This window comes from Lontra canadensis, unplaced genomic scaffold (assembly GCF_010015895.1).
Source record: "Lontra canadensis isolate GAN:19392208 unplaced genomic scaffold, GSC_riverotter_1.0 scaffold12, whole genome shotgun sequence".
Lineage (NCBI taxonomy): Eukaryota > Metazoa > Chordata > Mammalia > Carnivora > Mustelidae > Lontra > Lontra canadensis.
In genome coordinates, this window is record NW_022631006.1 from 9,454,241 (window position 1) to 9,474,399 (window position 20,159).

Here is a 20,159-nt window from a genome sequence, read left to right on the forward strand (position 1 = left end):
AAAGTATGTATGTGGAAAAAGGACTGTCAGGAAATACCAAGAAATTATGTTAAAATTATACATGATTTATTTTCTGTTCTGTAAAATATTTTATTAATGTTAAAATGTATAAACTAAAATGATGTAGATGATGCAGTGCATTTGTGGATTTCTTACAAACAATCACAGGAGATGATCTGGTCTGACATATGGTAAAGATAGAATATTCTTTTTCCTTTAAAGTGTTAGGAAGACCATGAGCCTGAGAGGTACTGTGAGAAGATATTGAATACACATTTACCCCTTTTTCCAAAAGTAGATTGGTCCTATGAAAACTTCTATAAGCTGAAATGGTGTGAAGTGAAGAAAAAAATTACCATTAATTTATATGGAAAATTTTCTGAGCATCCCCAGACCCCAAAAATAACCTCTCTTAGGCTTTTCTGATACCTTAGGACACATGCTAGCAGATGCACAGAATAAATCGAGATAAAGCACAGATGCTCACAGACACAGTTCAAAGCTATGGCAGCTCGATGCCAAGATGCTGAGTGTAGTTCCTGTGTAAAGAGTTTGGTGGTTCCACGCTTGCTGCTGGGGGAATGCGGCCTCTGTAATGGCTCACCACAAAGTAACTGCTAAACACCAGTTTTTGCTTTTCTGTAAAAGAGCCTCTTTGGATTTCCTTTGGTTAGCAAAACAGGTGCTAATGTAGGCTTTTTGCAAAAATGAAGTGGTGTAGTGCGAACTTTAGAAAAGCAGGGGATACCTATACTTCAAAAACAGGGTTTTAGTTTTCCCCAAAGGCAATGATCTCTTACGACAGCGGCATATACCAAACTGTTCTCTACTTCAAAAAGCACCATTATCAGATATTTTTTGTTGACTGTGACCAACAGATACACATTCATACATATAGGCACGTGACTGATAAATCATGAGATTTAATAATCATAAATCTATATTAGGAAATTTAGGTATAAGGATAACTTATTAACTGAGATAATTAAATATTAAAATTTCAATTTATGGGGGTGCCTTTGTGGCTCAGTAGTTTAAGTGTCTGACTCTTGATTTCAGCTCGGGTCATGATCTCAAGGTTGTGGGATAGCGACCTGATCAGGCTCTGTGCTCAGTGGGGAGTCTGCTTGAGATTCTCTCCCTCTGTCCTACTCTCTGCTCTCTTTCTTTCTCAAATAAATAAATCTTAAAAAAAAAAATTGGGAGCACCTGGGTGGCTTGGATGGTTAAGTGTCTGCCTTCAGCTCAAGTCATAATCTTCAGGTCCTGGCATTGGGCCCCTAGTTGGGATCCCAGCTCAGTGGGGGTCTTCTCCCTCTGCTTCTCCCGCTGCTTGGGCTCTGTCTTTCTCTGTTTCTCTCTCAGATGAATAATCATCATCATCATCATCATCTTTAAAAATTTTATTTTATGATTGAATTTTCAGGGTTTTAGGTTAAAATGCTATAATTAAAAACTCTTCTTATTTCAAAGGCAGAAGAGGAGAGAAACTATCATATCTTCTACCAGCTTTGTGCTTCAGCAAAGTTACCTGAATTTAAAATGCTGCGATTAGGTACGGATATGGTGTTAGATTTATTGTTCTGGTATTGTTTTCCATTTATTCCTGCATACATAAACTTATTTAGGAGATTATCTAATCCTAAAATATTTATGAATAAAATGATAGGAAGTCTGCAGTTGGCTGCACGATAACCTGGGGATGGGGAAGGGGTGAAGTAGGATGGGCCTTGAGTGGATACCTATTTAAGATGAGTGATGAGTCCACAGGCAGTCCACTTAACTGGGCTATCACTGCCTCTGCTTTAGAGTGGACATAAGGGTAGGATTCAAGGCATCTTCATAGGCTGCAAATCTTTTATTTTCATTCGTTACAGGAAATGCAAATAACTTTCATTACACGAAGCAAGGTGGCAGTCCTGTGATTGAAGGAGTTGATGATACCAAGGAGATGGCACATACCAGGCAGGCCTGCACTCTGCTAGGTAATATAATTTTATTTTTGAGCTCTTAGGAGCAGTAGTTCTCTGATTCAAGCAGTCTTTGTTTGGAATATTGGCTTAGCTTTGTATTAGGTGGTGAGTGTTGTTGGGAGATTTAACATTTGTTCCTTATAAAATAACTTGGGGCAGCAAATGAGCTCAAGGGTTTTTTGGGGGGTGATGGGAACTATTCTAAAATCAGATTATAGTAATGGTTATACAACTAATCACTGAATAGTACACTTAAAACAGGTGAATTTTATGGTATATGCAAATTATCCTTCAATAAACTGAAGGCATTAGGGGAGGTAGGACTAACTGTAATTCTTTGTTTTAATTTTCACAGAATCTGAAACCTAAAGCTAAATGAGATGAGGTCCTGAACAAGTTCAAGTTCACATTTTGTAGGGTTCTGGCTGTTTTGTTTGTCTCGCCCTTATTTTTTGGGTTGTTTGTGTTTGGGAAATGTGGTTGAGCTTGTGTAGTGACAAACACTGTATTGCAAGTAGACTATTCCAGTGTTTAAAACATGGCTCAAATGTCGCGGTCTTGTTTCTGAGATTTAAAAAATATGGGGTCTACATGCAAGTAAATTAATCTTTAGAACTACAACTTTTAGTGGTGAATTATTTATTTTAAAAACCTCAAAATATAAATGACTAAAATCATGTGTTGGTATTTTGATGAGTACTATGAGGTGAGTTAATTTAATTTAAAAGCATTGCTAATCAGAGTATGGTCCAGGACCATAGTGGAGCTTGCAAAAATTCAGAAACTCAAGCCCCATCTTAGACCTACTGAAACAGATCTGCACATTAACAAGATCCATTGGTGATTCATATGCACATTAAAGTTTGAAAAATACTGCTATAATTTTAGGGCTAAATCTATTCATAAATAGAAAATTGCAAATTTATAAAAGTCATAATTAGGAGATAATAAAAATATTCATTATAAGATCAACTCTCAATTACCCTGTATATGATTACATATTTGAAAATAATTTTACTATTTTTACTTCTATATAATTATACCTAATATTCAGGAAATTCTTACTTTATTGAAAAATGAAGCCAGATCTGATAAAATGCCAAAGCTATACAGCTTTCTCATCCTGCCTTATCCATCAGTTGCTACTCTAATGCTGCATTTCAAATTCCCTCATCAAGCTGGGTACAACATGGGCCCAAACACTTCTCATCTTGGGATCTCTTTAACTTATAGTTGGTCTGTAGTTAGAAGGAGTAATTAAAATAATCTGACTTAAAATAGCCTTATTGGGCTACAACTTGCACTTGGGAATAGAGAAAATAGAAAAGGTAATAATGTTAGTAAAATACTTAAATCCAGGGTATGACAGCGATGATAATTTGTTTAGCATTTACCACGTGTCCCGTAGTGTGCTAAGTATACTACACGACTACATGCATTTTCTCATTTAATGCTCATGGATTCCCTTTGAGGTAGTCACAACTATTTCCATATCTCACATGAGAAAACAGAAACATGGAAGGGTGATGTTATGTGCCCACGTGACATGGCAGGTCAGGAGCAACACCTGCCCTTGAGCCAGTTCTCACTCCACAGCCCGTGCTCTCAACCATGATGCTACACTGTGTTACATGTTGATGTCAGCAAAGATGAAAGTGTGGTTAACCATGACATGTGACCATCTGCACCTTTGGCAATATTCAAGGGTTAAAATAGGCTTAATATTGGCTGTTGCAATAGTTTATTATCACTTGATCATTTACTCTATTTCAGGAATTAGTGAGTCTTACCAGATGGGAATTTTCCGAATACTTGCTGGCATCCTTCACTTAGGCAATGTTGCATTTACATCTCGGGATTCAGACAGCTGCACGATACCTGTAAGTGCAGAATATGCTTAGTGTAATAGTTTCCTTGTGTTTCAGTTTTGTTAATATTTGAAGTCTCTATTATCATTATCAGAGAGATAAATTATCCCAAGTAGACTTGTGAACTGAAGGTAAGAAATATGGATGCTAATCCCTCGTGCACAGTGATTGTGTGTGTTAGGGGTAGGGAAGAGGAGAACTTGGATTCATGTCTGGTCCATATGAACAGAGGTGGGAAGTATTAGTATTCAGTGTGAAAGCTGGACTGGGGATGTCTAGGAAGAGGTGTTCATTTGGCCCATGGTACAAATAACAGTAATTAAAAACTTTGTCTTCAGCTGTGGAGTTGTAATATAGTTTAAAGGTTATTGAAACAACTATTAGCAGTGATTACTCCTGTGAAGAGGAACTAGATGGCTGGGGACTGAGTGTCTTCACTAGGATTTGCATATTCTTTCACACATAGTGATAACTGCACACTGAGAATTAAAACCCAATTCCATATGTGGAAGTGTTTGTTTAAATTGTAACAAAACCTGGTAGTCTCAGGTTGTCCTCATTGAGCATTTATGATTTGCAGTATTTGCTGATCACCACCATCAAATATAACTCATGTGCATGTGTGTGTGCACACACACAGTTTTAGGTACTTTCTAACTGTATTAGAACCGAGGAAGTTTTAATATAATTAATTATTTTTCCATCCTGCTTCCTCAATAATGTGATAGGACACAATCTGAAGATTTATGTTTCACTCTTCAGATACCCAAGTTGATATTAGCAAATCTACATGTAGATTAATTCATGATTTAAATTTGCATAAATAAGACGTTAATTTTGAAATACATGTTTTTTGTGTCTCTGCTTGGATTCAGTCCCTACTTTACTGTTTAATCATGCTTTGTTTTTTTGGTGAGTTGCTTACACTTCTCTGAACTTCTGTTTTCTCATCTGTAAAATGAGACTTTCTTTTCCAGCAATTTTCAACTGGGTGCTCTGATTGATCTTCATACTGGATAAGCCATATATATATATTTTTTTTAAATTTTTTTTTAAGATTTTATTTTTAAGTAATCTCTGCACCTAACATGGGGCTTGAACTCACAACTCCCAAGATTAAGAGTCTCATGTTCCACTGACTGAGCCAGCCAGATGCCCCACAATAAATTATATTTTTTTAAAAAATTAATAAATATATAAAATTTAGTCAGAGACCAGAAACTAAGTGAAAATAGGAGCTATGAGAAAGAAGTAGAACCCTGGAATTAGGGCTCATCTTGACAGCCTTTACTGAAGCCAAGTGACCATGAATTTTAGTTTTCCTAGCCAAGTAGAGTGCAAAAAACAAAAGACAAAGCCCAGGACTCATATAAACAGGGGAACTCCTGCCTAAAGCTGAGGCCCTAAATGGGAAACTAGTAATAAACTTGCCCACCACCTACTTGAAGAGTACAAAGAAAAGTTGATCTGGCTTGAGCAAACCTTGGTGCCTATGTGTAGGAGAAAATAGGTCCTAAAATTTTATGGTAATGAACTGACCCTCGCAGTTACTCCCAGACTGATTTCATAGTTCTCAGAAAGCTAAATACAGAAAACTTAGCTGAAATTGGTCCTGGATTGGTGGTGCCTTAGATGCCTGTCAGAAGCAAATATAAATCTATAATCTACTTTGGATGATCCAAGTCTCAATAAAGTCCCATGAGAAAATTTGCAACAAATAATTGGTTCATAGTCAGAAATCACAAATTCCACAAAGAAACAAAACAGAAGGAGCTAGGTGAAACAACAGATAAGAGTCAAACCCATTAAGAATGCTAAAAGAAATTATTAGCAAATTGACACAACTGAGGAGAGAAGAGATGAGCTAGAAGAGAGATGTGAAGAAATTACCCAAAATGCAAGACAGACCCAGAGATGGAGCACTTAACAGAGGAGAGGTGAAGGATAGAATAATAAAATCTAATTTTAATCCAATGAGAATTCATGGGGGGGGGGGGGGAGAAAGAGGCAGACATAATATTTGAAAGATAATTATTCACAAATTTCAGAAATTGTGAAAATGACTCTAAACCTCAGATAAGGAAAGTCCACAAAATCCTAATTAGGATAAATAAAAAGAAATCCACCTAAGGCGCACCATAATGATACCAAAGGCAGAGAGAAAAATCTTAAAACAGGCAGAGAGATAAGACATAACTACTTTTGAAGAAATAACAGTTAAACCATTAGCACACTTCTCAACTATAATAGAAGCTAGAAAACACTATCTTCAGTGCTCTAGAGTAAATAACTATTAACTTAGAATTGTATATCCCATAAAAAGATCTTTCCAGAATGAGGGAAGAATAGAAGTGTTTTCAGACAAATAGAAATTGGGAGATTTTGTCACCAAAAGGTCCTCACTAAAGGAAATATTAAAGAACCTGGTTTAGGTAGAAGGAAAGTGACCCAAGATAGATCTAAAAGTACAGAATGAATGGTGGATCGATAAACTAGGAAAGCACATGCCAATACAGAAAATGTTTCATTAATTAAAACAATAATAATTATGAATACTGTATTGGGCCAGGAAAGACAGAACTCCCTACAAAATACTTAGTTACAAAGGGAAAATAGCCATCTTTACAGTGGAGAAACTAGGCAGGCATTCCCTTAATTAGGTGACTGCAATTCACAGGACAGGACCAGTGGAAAAACCAATCAACATCACAGAACTTCTTTTTTTGTACTTGTTGCTGTCATTTGCTTTTAAAAAGCCTTTAAAGGGCACCTGGGTGGCTCCTTTGGTTAAGCAACTGCCTTCAGCTCAGGTCATGAACCAGACGATCCAGTCCCGGGATCCAGTCCCTGGTTCCCTGCTCAGCAGGGAGTCTGCTTCTCCCTCTGACCCTCTCCCCTCTCATTCTCTCTCTCTCACTCTCTCTCTCTCTCTTTTTTTAAAAAAGATTTTATTTATTTATTTGAGAGAGATAGAGAGAGGGATCACAAGTAGGCAGAGAGGCAAGCAGAGAGAGAGCGAGAATCAGGCTCTCCACTGAGCAGGGAGCTGATTCGAGGCTCAATCCCAGGACTCTGGAATCATGACCTGAGCAGAAGGCAGCCGCTTAACCAGCTGAGCCACCCAGGCACCCTCTTGCTCTCTCTCTCAAGTAAATAAATCTTTAACAAAAAAATAAAAAGCCTTTAAGGATATTCTTTATTGGGCTCCCTGCTCAGCAGGAAGCCTCCTTCCCCCCAACCCCCACTTCCCCTGCTTTTGTTCCCCCCTCTCTGTATCTCTCTGTCAAATAAATAAATAAAATCTTAAAAAAAAAAAAGAAATTTCTTTATTTCTCTGGTTTGTAGCTTATAGTGAACATGGTTTTTTTTTTTTCCAGGTTTTTAATATTAACCCCAGTATAGTTACCATACAGTGTAAGATTATTTTTAGATGTGCAGTATAGTGTCCAGCACTTCCATACAACACCTGGTGCTCATCACAAGTGCCTCCTTCATCCCCATCACTTGTTTCACCCTCCCCCGCCCACCTCCCCTCTGGTAACATCAGTTTGTTCTTAGTAGTTAAGAGTCTGTTTTTTGGGCTTTTTCCAAAGTGCAGCTATTGTTAATAATACTGCAATAAATACGGGAGTGCTTGCACCCCTTCGAATTAGGGTTTTTGCATTTTCGGGGTAAATACTCAGGAGTGCAATTACTGGATCATAGGGTAGTTCTATTTTTAACTTTTTCCACAGTGTTTTGTGGAAACTTAACTTTTTCCATACTGTTTTCCAGAGTGGCTGCATGAGTTTGCATTCCCACCCGCAGTGCATGAGGAGTCTTTTTTTCTCCACATCCTTACCAACACTTGTTGTTTCTTGTGTTTTTGATTTGAGCTGTTCTGACAGGTGTGCAGTGATATCTCATCGTAGTTTTGATTTGCATTTCCCTGGTGATGATTGATATTAAGCATGTTTTCATGCCGGTGTTGGCCATCTGGATGTCTTTAGAGAAATGACTGTTGAACATAAAATAACTTCTGATGTGGTGAACTGAGAGCACAACATCACTTCTCTGGTATTCCTGCTGAGAAGGCATGACCCAAATCTAATCATGAGGCAGCGTCATACAGACCTTCACTGAAGGACCTATATTAAAAAGGCCAAGGTCACAAACAAACAAAAAAAGAGTGAAGACCTATTAAGATTAAAGGAGGCTAGTGAAACATGGCAACTAAATTCAGTGTATGAACTTAGACTGGTTCCTGGACTGTAAAAATATCTCCCCCACTCCTGTGCAGAGACTGTTAGAACAGCCAGAAAAAAAATTGGATTGGATCTGTAGGTTAGATAATAGAGTTGTGTCATTGCTAATTTTCTAATTTTCTTGGTGATATCATAGTTATATAAGACAGTGTCTTTGGTTTTTAGGAGTTGCACCCTGAAAATATTTAGGACTAAAATGGCATCATGCATGGAACTTCTCTCAAAGGTTTTTGTCATTTTGTTTTTTTCCTCCCACTCTCAAAGGTTCTAAAAAATTAATGTGTGTGTACATATATGTGGAGGAGAGAGAATTATACAAGCAAATGTGTAAAATAATAATATTTAGGGAATCTGGGTGAAGGAAATTCTTTGTACTGCTCTTGAAACTTTTCTCTTAGTCTAAAATTAGTCTAGAAAAAAAGTTAAAGAGAATGATCAGCCCCTGTTCCCCCTAAAAACATGGAACTAAAGTACTAGATAACAACTGGATAACTGGTGTAGGAATTCAGCTGAATACTTTTGAAAAAAGCATCCCCAAAACATATAGGTACAGAAAGTTTGAAAATAAAAAGTTTAGAGAAGACACATCATAATAACTAAAAAAAACCCCTGGCAGAGCCTGTATTGATATTCAACAAAATAGTTGGGACCAAAGCAATACTAAAGGTAAATAGAGTACTATGTAATAATAGAGGTTTTATTCATCAGGAAGATGTAATGCTTTTTAACTTTCATGTACTTAATGGCATAGACTTAACATATATAAAGCAAAAATCAACAGAAACCAAAAGAAGAAATAGTTCTATTGTAGTGAGAGATTATTGACTTTTCTCAGATAAAGAGAAGAGGTAAATGAAGAAGTCTAAAAATCAGTAAAGTTACAGAAAATTTGAACAAAAAATTTACAGCTGTGATCTAATAGTATGGTCATGTTGTTCAAATAGAATACGTTTAGAAAGTACTAATGTCATAATTTATATGAATGAAATTAGCTGCTTATTTAAGGGACATATAGCATGCTGTTGGTAATGATGCTAATTTGTATCTGAAGTGACCATTCAGGAGGAGGGGGGTGAGGGAAGGAAGGGACTGCTTCAGTGGGAAGGGTCAGGAGGTGAGAATGCCAAGACACCCAGGTTCTAATGACAACAGTGACATACATTGACCATGTGTTGTTTGATAAGCTATCCTCTTGGATTTCACTCCAAGATAGCGATGTTCATCCTGCTTATTCCCCAGGAATGTCATCAGAGTCAACTGAAACATGTGAGTGAAGATGTTCACAAATGTAGTGCACTTGTGTAGATTAAACTAAACAAGGTTTTATTGAATGTCTACTCAATCTACTCAAATCAGGGCCTATGGAAGACCTTGTAGGGGATAGAGATTAAAGAGATTCTAGTCTAAGAAGTCCTATGAATAACTCTCAAGTTATCTGTCTTAAACCCTTCAGTGACTTCTCTTTGCTCTCAGGATAAAGAGCAGCCATGGTATAGACTCTGCCTGTCTCTCTGGCTTCATCTCAGATATTTTCTCCCTCACTTAGCTTTAGTCCCTCATACTATAGTTTTCTCCCACCACAGGACTTGTGTACCAGCTATGCCCTCAGATTGAAGACCCTTTCTTTCCCCTTTCACTGAGTTAACACTTTCCCATTCTTCAAATCTCAACTCTGTTTTTCAAGACAACTGGCGCTTGCCTCCTGAGTGGAGCGCAGTCCTTTCACATGGAATCATAGGATAGCACCCTTGTTCTCTGCAGTAATTTTACATTTTAGGGAGCAGTCGTTTGACTAATATCCATTTCCCCTAGTGACTGTAAGTTCTAGGAAGATAGGGGCCATGTCTGGTTTTATTTACCAGCATGTCGTAGGCACTAAGTAAATACTTGTTGACAAGCTGACGGATCTTCTGATCAACTGACTGAATAAAGGTGCCCGAAGACAGATACAAACAAATACAGTGAAGAGAAAGGAAGATGTAGCGTGTGAAACGAGCCCTAGAAGAGATCATAAAATGCTGTCTAGATGCTAGTCTAATGGATAACTAAGATTATTATCACCGATCAGGTTGAAGTGATCTGGGTGTTCATTATAACAAAGAAATTGCTGGGTTTATTTGTTACTTCTTTGTGTTCTTTTAGTAAATTCTTATTTGATTGATTTGGTCATAGGAAATAACCCACTCTCTTTTATCAGCCCAAGCATGAACCTCTCAGCATCTTCTCTGACCTTATGGGCGTAGACTATGAGGAGATGTGTCACTGGCTCTGCCATCGGAAACTCGCTACCGCCACAGAGACATACATCAAGCCCATCTCTAAGCTGCAGGCCACAAATGCCCGTGATGCTTTGGCCAAGCATATTTATGCCAAGCTCTTTAGCTGGATCGTAGATCATGTCAATCAGGCCCTCCATTCTGCTGTCAAACAGCACTCTTTTATTGGAGTGCTGGACATATATGGGTAAGTGTATTTGGCTTAATGGTCTGCCACAGAGCATTTCTTTCTAGAGATTATCTAGTAACTCTGACTGGGTCCTAGATTCTGTCTCCTACTGGTAAGGAGAAAAGAAAATTAGAAGAGCATTTCTAAAAATCTTATTTCATTTGCTAGTTTGCCTTCTCTGGGTGCCCTCCTTTAAAGATTTTATTTATTTGAAAGAGAGAGAGTGAGAGAGAACATGAGCAGGGGGAGGGGCAGAGGGAGAAGCAGACTCCCAGGTGAGCAGGGAGCCCAATGCAGGACTCTATCCCAGGGCTCTGGCTGGGATAATGACCTGAGCTGAAAGCAGATGCTTAACTGACTGAGCCACCCAGGTGCCCCTCTGGGTACCCTCATTTAGTTGTTAATACAGTTCTATATATTTGTGGGTTTTGATGCCTAATTTTTAAAATTATCTTATATAGTTTTTCAGAAGAACCTATGAGATCTCTTTTCTCAGTTCCCTTTTATGTGAATATAGGCCCTGAATCTATAAATTGACAAGAGCAGTAGCTTTATCATAAATACGATTGTTCCCCACCTGGGGATGAATTAGCCCTCAAAAACTCATAGTGTTGAACATTGCTGCATGCTGGAGCCTTCAAAAAAAATCTCTCTGCTACATGGCTGATGCCTGTCTGTTGGGTGTAGATTCCATGTTACTGACTTATAAACCTTTATCTTCACTGATGTGGAAAAGAGGTTTCAGAATGTTGGGAAATTTCCCATTTCTTTCTTTCTAATGGGCACATTTTGAATATTTTAAAAAGCTGTTTGTTTCTTTTTCTCCTCTTAACATACTGTTTTTCGTTTTATAGATTTGAAACATTTGAGATAAATAGTTTTGAACAGTTTTGCATAAATTATGCAAATGAAAAACTACAGCAACAATTCAATATGGTAAGAATTTTCTTTCTTAACTAATATTTTACTATAAATTCTTTTGAATTCCTACTCTGTGTTTCAAGTCTGGTTTCTGAAATGAGATTATAAATTGCAATTATTATGTGGGATTTAGAACAACTGAGCTGCTGAGGAACTTATGGTTAATAAATGAGTGCAGTGTTAAAAAAATGTGTATGGCCCAGGTTGCAACCTGAGAATAGTAAAAATTGGGTCAAAATAAATTGAGTGATTGAAACAGGAAGTGCATTAGGTGGTAACAATAGGCAGTTTGAAGTTTTGAGCCCAGGATATCCTTTAGTGTGTTGTTCCCATGGAGTGAAGACTATCATAACTCCTACTTGCTGTATCCTCAAGATCCCAGTGTGAAAAATCAGCACACACTGTTTTCTACATATTTTTTTTTACATATTTTCAACAATCTGAGACATCCACCACAACAATAGCAATGGGAATATTTTGAAAATGGCTCTTGTCCAGTTGTAGTATCAAATATCATCAAGTATTATCACGGTATTGGGGAATTTAAAGGTGTTTAAAAATGAGGGGCAGTACATTGTAATAGTGAAGATCACAGACCTCTAAAGTAAACTGCTTGGGTTGGAATCTCATTCTGCTTTGATTATTCATGGGACCTTGGGCAGGGTAATTGACCCTCCTGGGCCCTAGTCTCCTCATCTGTATAAAGGGGATAATGATAGTACCTACTGCATATAGTTGCATAGATTGAATGAGTTAGAATATGTAAAATTATCAACATGGACCAGGCATAGTTCTAAGTGCAGGATTAGGGATGGTTATTAGTACTGATGAAAGAGGTTGTTAAAAATGAATTGCCTAAAAAGCAAAACAAAAAAACAAAGAAGTCACTCGTAAGAGTTGAAGATGGAAGAGCTGAAGGACAGGAAAAGAGTCCTTAGTATCCTCATTTTATAAAAAGAGAGGACAAGAGGCATGGTCTCTAGTTAATGAACAAAAAATAGAAGTTTAAAGGTATTGTTTAAAGTTACAGAATTAGTAAAAATTGAAAGAAGAACTAAAAATAGTAATATTGTGAGGACAGGGGACGGGCAGTAGAGAGAGGTGGTATATATGAATTTGACTCAAGAGAGGTGGTATATATGAATTTGACCACATTTGCCTCTTCAAGAAATCAATAGATGATATTTACAATGAATACATAAGAAAATAGTAGATAAACATATCCTTTAGAAGTAAGTATCAGAAGAAATAACTAAGGAAGTTAAAAATGGCTTCCTCCAGAGAGTGAGACTGGATTGAAGGGTGGGACAAGGGATTCTTGCTTGTCATCATCAAACCTTTAGACTGTTTGATTTTTTTAAAATATTGTGTATACTTGATGAAAATTTAGACCCTCTTTATTTGTCAAGTTAAGCTGCTTAGCACAGTGAAATAATGCAAAGGTGATCTTCAAGCCTTCAGCTTATGACTGTTTCCATAAGAATGTTATTGGTGTCCTTTTCATCTTTGCTTAAGAAACATTAATAAAGACCTGTCAGAGACTAAACTGAGCATTATCTTTTCTCAAGGTTTTACTGAGTTTCTTAATACTTTAATCAGAGCCACAGCCTCTGCTCTTTCCTAGTATATTTTGGCACAAGATGACTGTAAATGTAAGGAACCAACACTGGTCTCACCAGGGACTAGCTTGTTTGTCTATTTGACAAGGACCCCATGTCCTTGCATGTGTGTTTCTGACTCTCTCGTTTCTCTTTCTCTTTCCCTCTGTCACTGTCAATCTGTTTCTCCTCTCTCTCTTTCTCTCTCTCACACACACACACACACACACACACACACACTATGCTGCATCTTAGCTACTCTCTGCACAGCTGCTCCACTCCCTTTTACTATCAGATGACTTCTTCTTCCCTTCTCTTCTGTGTATATTTTCTCAGGGTTTCTGCTTCCTCAGTCACTTCAAGCTCCCTCTGAACCCAGCAGTGGTTGGATTGCCCCTCTCATCCTTTTTCTTTTTCTTTTTTTTTTTTTTTTTCCCTTGGAGAGAGAGGGAGACGGGGCAGAAGGAGAGAGAGAGGGGGAGAGAGAGAGAGAATCCCAAGGAGCCTCCATGCCCTGCACGGAGCCTGATATAGGGCTTGATCCCAAAACCCAGAGACCTGAGCTGCAATCAAGAGTTGGATACTTAACCGACTGAGCCTTCCAGGCACCCCTTTCCTCTCACCCTCTTAACTTGCCATTTCCCCATTCATTCTGAATCAGCTTTAGCTTGGACTGTTGATTGCCCATTTCTAAATTCTTATACCCAACAAAGGGAATCTGATTAACTTCATTCATTTTTCCACCAGAGATCTCTAGCAGTTGACCAGCTGTGACTAGGAACATAGGGTTTCAAAGTAAAGAACCTGGTTGTTTTACGCCACCCTTGGCAGGGATTATGAGTGGGGCAGTGGGCATGAGAAACTCGGTGATTGGCGTATTTAGAGATTGCAGGCATTACATATTGACTCAGGATCTCTTGCCACATTGAACCTCATGCCGACATTGTCTTTTTGACAACTGAGTATCCAAGATTTTTGAGGCCTCATGGACTTTTCCAAACTAGCATAGAATTGTGTATAAGAAACAAGCTCTATTTAAAATCTGGAGCAGTGTTTCTGTTGTCAGTGTGGAGACTGCATATAAATTATTAAATTAAAAAAAGAACAGAGCTCGTTCCTTATTGGTGCCATCAGTCAGGGCATCCTGCTAACACATGGTGTCCCATTTGCCTTCTCATTCATCATAAGAGCAGAAGAAATTTACTTTCTGATCAACATGACATAAATATTTATATGGGTGACCACTTTGTTTTTTTTAAATTATTGAAGCTTATTGCAGCTGGTAAATGCTGCAAATGAGCCAAGAGGGACATTATAATAAAGGCAGAATAAAGTAAGAAAGTTCTAAGTGCACAAGGAGCATGTGTATCAGAAATCTTGGTGACACCTAAGTTTCACGGGATTAGGGGCCTAGAAAATATGTGTTGTCTGGTCAAAGCCACAGGAGGCTATCCTTTCCAGAAAAAGGATCAAAATGTCTAAGAGAAGAAGGGAATCAGAAGAGATAAAAGAAAACAGAAATCCCCAAGTACAATAAGTAGAGGTCATTAACGTCTTATAGACACTAGAAGTTATGGATTGCTGTATTGGTTGGGCAGCCTGAAGCAAGAACGGTATCGGGGATTGGATTGCCCTTCCATCTAGACTAACTTAACATCCATTCATCTGCAGAGCTCCTATCACAGAGCCTGTCTTCAGAGAAGCCTTGCCTCACGACCCTGTATCCAAACTAGATAAGGACTCTTGTTCTCATAGCTTACATTATTTTCCTTTGTAACATTACTATAGTTTGTGATTCCTTGTGGTTACTTGATTTTTGTCTGTTTTTCCCACTAAGTTTCCAAACTCCCTGAGCGCAGAACCCACATCTCCTTTGTTAATGGTGTGCCGTGTCTGGCACATAATAGATGGTCGATACATATTGTTGCTTAAATGAGTGACTGGAGATGAGAAGCAGTGTGGTTGGAGGATGGTGGTTGAAGCATTTAGCAGAAGGAGCAGTGGATTGGTTCTTGTTGCAGCTGCTTGCAGCATTGGATGTAGAATTCACAGAATTGAGCTGTAGATTCCCTGACTGTGGAAAGTGATGGAGGCAGACACAAAACACTGTTACCTCACTCTGAGGCACATGAACTTCAACATCACTGTCCCTTAAGAGAATTACTTTGCTGTGCTGCAAGCATCACCCGGCATGGTTCAGTAGTCTAGAGGGCATCTGCTCTGCATAGTTCAAGGCCAGCTAAGGCATTGTTAGCAGCACTGTGCAATAATTTGAGGCCAAAAAGTATATTGTACAGTGTTGGTTGTATACATATTTAAAAAAAAATCTAAAAGATTGCTACATTGTCAGCTGTTTTAACATACCCACACACGTAGATTTACTTGTTTACCAAGAATCCTGTGTAGCTGAGGCTTTGCTATCTGTGGATTTTATTTGCTTCTTATATCACTCTCCATGTGTAAAACATGTTTTTCCCACAAGATTGTTGTTGCTGGAAGCCATGGACTATCTCATATTATGTTCATATCCTCTTAGAGTGTTTTCCATAAATGTCATTTCTTGACTAACATTACTTGTAATGATACAGTAATGCCAGTTTTGTTTTTTCTTTTTCATTTCAGCATGTCTTCAAATTAGAACAGGAAGAATATATGAAGGAACAAATTCCCTGGACACTCATAGATTTTTATGATAATCAGCCTTGCATTAATCTTATAGAATCTAAACTGGGCATTCTAGATTTGCTGGATGAAGAATGCAAGGTAAATATGATTTTCTGACATACCTAGTCTATCAAGAGACATGTCAAGGTCAGAGGTAGGTGGGTTTAAGCACAGATTCATTGGTATACCATGAGGTACCAGTGTGGCCACAAATAAGAGGTCACCCTACTTGCATTCTAAAGGGTCACTAGACCCAAAGGGTTCTGCATACAATCAAAACTGGGATAATTTGGGAGCGCCTGGGTAGCTCACTTTGTTGAGTGGCCGACTCTTGATTTCAGCTCAGGTCATGATCTTGGTGTCCTGGGTTTGAACCCCGCATTGGGACTCTGTGCTCAGCAGGGAGTCTGCTTGAGATATTCTCTCTCTCCCTCTGCCCCTCCCCTCACGTGCACTCTCACTCTCTCTCTAAAATACATAAATAAATCTTTTTAAAAATCTTGAAAAAAAAAAAAACTTGGGGAATTTCCTTTCTCTTTTCAGCAGCTTCTCAGTTATATAAAAAATTGACATTAGACACAACTGCTTACCAGTTTGGTAGTCTTTTGTTCAGTGATATGACATATTTAAAGAAATGCAAGAAATTGTACAAAAGATATTTTAAATAATAGTCTTAAATATCTGTGATTTTAAAATTGACTGCTTGTTCTTTATTATTGATATATATGGTAGAAAGGGAGTTTTAGTTTTAATATTTGAAGACCCAGTGTGCTGGGAAAATAATGGATCTCTGGCTTTACTGCTGAGGGATCTTAGACAAATAACATATCCTTTCTCTTAACTCCTCTTTAGTTTGAATGCCATAAATTACAACTTACCATAGATTGATCCTCCTAAGTATCAGATTTCCTACAACATTAAGAATGAGTATAATGCTCAGTTTCACTTGAAATTAAATAAAATGCATATCAAACCAAAAATGGGATACTGCATTTTACCTATCAGACAGGCAAGTTTTTTTTTTCTTTTAAGGTTTTATTTATTTATTTTGAGAGTGAGAGAGAGAGAGAGAGAGAGAGAGAGCTGGGGGAGGGGCAGAGGGAGAGAGAGAGAATCTCAGACTTCCCACTGAGCAGGGACCCCAACACAGGGCTCAATCCTAGGACTACTGAGATCATGACCTGAGCCAAAATCAGAAGTCAGATGCTTAACCCACTGAGCCACCCAGGTGCTCTAGATAGGTGAATTTAAATTTGATAATACCATTCATTGATGGTAAGATGTGAGTTAATACAGCATATTTTGGGGGGAATTTGACGATATTTTTCAAAATTATAAAATTTTAGACCCAACAGTGGGTCCAAAATTACCTTTGGGCCCAACAGTGGAATTGCTGGAATTCACCCTATGAATATACTTGCAAAAGTATCCAAGGTATATATGTAAAAGAAGCAATTTTGGCCATTTTTATAATAACAGAAAATGAGTAACAACCTAATGGCCATGAATACAAGAATGCTATTATTAAGAAGAAGAAAAATGCAAAGATTTTATAGAATGATTCTATTTGTGTGCATACCTTTAGACAGAAAGATAAAATTGGTGGAAATGATGAAAAAAATTACTCTTCATTTTAAACCTTTATGAATTATGAAAATATTTCACTCTGTGCATATGTTACCTTTATTTAACAAATTTTTAAAAATACCTGATATGGTGCAGCTGGCAGGCTTAGTCGCTAGAGCATGTGACTCTTGATTTCATGGGGGTCATGAGTTCAAGCTCCACAGTGGGCCTATAGCTTGCCTAAAATTAAAAAAAAAACATGAAATCATAATAGTTCATGTTTTATTTGTGAGGCTCTTGTTGTTTTAAAAGCTGATAGAATATTTATTTGATGATTCCTGGTATAGCCAGATTGAGTTGCCCAAAGATTGGGCTGAGTCACCCATGAAAAGGTCTCAGTCATTGCTTTCCTTTGGTAACTGATTTTCGTCATCTAACAGAGTAATGTGGAAGGAATGAGTTCCTATTGAATATAAAAGTTGTTAGAAAAGCCAAAAAATGGTCTCTTGGTTGATAACTCATAAAAGTCTTATAACAATATTCTTATTTTGTTTTTGCTGGTTTTTTTTTTTTTCCTTTTCTTTTCCACCCGGAATGTAGATGCCCAAAGGCACAGATGACACTTGGGCCCAAAAATTGTACAACACACATTTGAACAAATGTGCACTCTTTGAAAAGCCCCGTCTATCAAACAAAGCTTTCATCATCCAACATTTTGCTGACAAAGTAAGGAAGCTTTATTATCTTTTTTCTTTTTGAATATTTAAGTTCAAAGAGGAAAAAAAATCGATGTCTAGAGATATCATTTTTATCTTTGCTGAAACTTGCATCCTTTAGTGTCTTATAGGAAAAGTATTTTTCAGTGTTGCTTGGGTGGTTTTCTCTTCCTTTCCATTCCTATAAATGGAATTATATTATGAAATAAATATGAGCCTACAATCCTGTATAATTCTGAAATCCAAGAAACTCTGAAAACTAAAAATTCTCTTCATAATTCATTTTATGTCTAGACCTGATCTCTGACTTTGAAGTAACATGAGGTTATATATAGTCTTTATTTATCTCAGTTAGGCTGGATATTTACATACTTCAGTGTAGAAATATTAATGTGTTTGATTACAGGTTGCTGCCTCGGACTGCTGCAAACCTTAGAGGGATCAGAATAGAGACTGTGATTGAGTCAGTGGGTTCCTGCTAACGGGTCATGTGGACCTACTGCTTCATGAGTTTAGTAGTGTGCTCAGAAAATCAGGAGCAATGAGGCTAATTTACATTTAAAGGAGATGTGGGTAGGGTTAAGGGGGGTAAGCTTCCTGGGGTCTCCTTCAGGAATTGAGGGTCTTCTAAGTCTTCTTAGTCCTAGCTGGAAACCTAGGAATGTCTTTAGGTTACCTAAGGGCTTTGTGTTATAACCTGGGGAGCAACTTGAGTAGCAGATGCCTAAAGTCACTGGAGTTTTGGAAGGAGGAACAGTCTGTTCTTGAGTAGTTCCCTTTAACAAATCATACAGTGTTTACCCAGTTGTCTCCCAAGAGAACTACCCCTCCAGGATGGTGATCTCAGTCACAAGAAGGTCCACTAGCTTAGCTGTGAAGGAGCTTTCTTGCGTCAGCATGAGTGAGACGAGTCAACTTCTTATGAGTCTGCCTACCTGTGAATTGGGAGGATCTTTTAAACCATAACTAGTTAGCACTACCACTGTTCCCTAGGAAAAACAATATTTGAGGAGTTTTACTCTAGAGCTAACATACTTCTTCCCAAGAATGGTACTGGTTTCTTAAACTAAAACTGATAACCAGTTTGCTGAGAACCAGTCATATAGCCTGAACCTAATAAATGTTTTTGTGGTTGATTTAATATCTGTTCAAAAAAAAAAAAAATCTGGTAGTTAAGAAGATTTTTGCATGTGTTTCCAGGTGGAATACCAGTGTGAAGGCTTTCTGGAAAAGAATAAAGACACTGTTTTTGAAGAACAAATTAAAGTTCTGAAATCCAGCAAGGTAACAATGTATAGGCTTTCTACAATCAGGATATATTCAATAGTGTTAATTACTTAAGCATTAGTTTCTTGTTTTTTTAAACATTAGTTTTTTAACAATAGTGATTTTTCTAACAAAATCAGCTTTACTGTTAGTTTTTAATTTATCAGATAATAGTGTGTGTCGGGTTTCTCTTCAGATTGTATAAATATTTTGCCTTTTAAACGCCTTACAAATGTTAACTCATGTAATTTTTATAATGAGGTGATATAATCATTACTCCCATTTTAGAGATGAGGGAACTGAAGCACAGAGATTTCGTAGCTAATGTGTTTTTTTTTTTTAAGCTTTTATTTATTTATTTGACAGACAGAAATCTCAAATAGGCAGAGAGGCAGGCGGAGAGAGAGGAAGGGAAGCAGGCTCCCTGCTGAGCAGAGAGCCTGAGGCGGGTCTCGATCCCAGGACCCTGGGATCACGACCCAAGCTGAAGGCAGAGGATTAACCCACTGAGCCACCGAGGCACCCCATAGCTAATGTGTTTTTAAGCAAAATTAAAACACAGGCTGTCTGGCTCAGTCTGCTCTCAACCACAATGCAGTGTTGTCATTCAGGTTTTGTTTTTTTTTGTTGTTGTTGTTTAGATTTTGTTTATTTATTTGACTGAGAGAGACACAGTGAGAAAGGGAACACAAGTAGGGGGAGTGGGAGAGGGAGAACCAGGCTCCCCGCGGAGTAGGGACCCTGAGTTGAGGCTCAATCCCAGAACCCTGAGATCATGACCTGAGCCCAAGGCAGATGCTTAATGACTGAGCCACCCAGGCTCCCCTGTTGTCTTTCAGTTTTATGTGAAATTGTTGTCTGCACAGTGGTTCTAGACTCCATTTTGCCTTTGTGAGAA

General features: G+C 37.9%; 1 protein-coding gene across 7 annotated transcripts in view; it reads left to right on the forward strand.

The window, feature by feature from the left end:
- Window positions 1-20,159, forward strand: part of MYO5A (myosin VA) — a 185,942-nt gene that overhangs the window by 94,195 nt on the left and 71,588 nt on the right. For all 7 annotated transcript variants that reach the window (XM_032856449.1, XM_032856451.1, XM_032856452.1 and 4 more), the window contains exons 7-14: window positions 1,474-1,555; window positions 1,878-1,985; window positions 3,747-3,853; window positions 10,283-10,548; window positions 11,385-11,466; window positions 15,672-15,812; window positions 17,880-18,005; window positions 19,196-19,279. In XM_032856449.1, coding sequence (XP_032712340.1) covers window positions 1,474-1,555; window positions 1,878-1,985; window positions 3,747-3,853; window positions 10,283-10,548; window positions 11,385-11,466; window positions 15,672-15,812; window positions 17,880-18,005; window positions 19,196-19,279 — 996 coding nt within the window. The remainder of the gene's footprint in view (window positions 1-1,473; window positions 1,556-1,877; window positions 1,986-3,746; window positions 3,854-10,282; window positions 10,549-11,384; window positions 11,467-15,671; window positions 15,813-17,879; window positions 18,006-19,195; window positions 19,280-20,159) is intronic.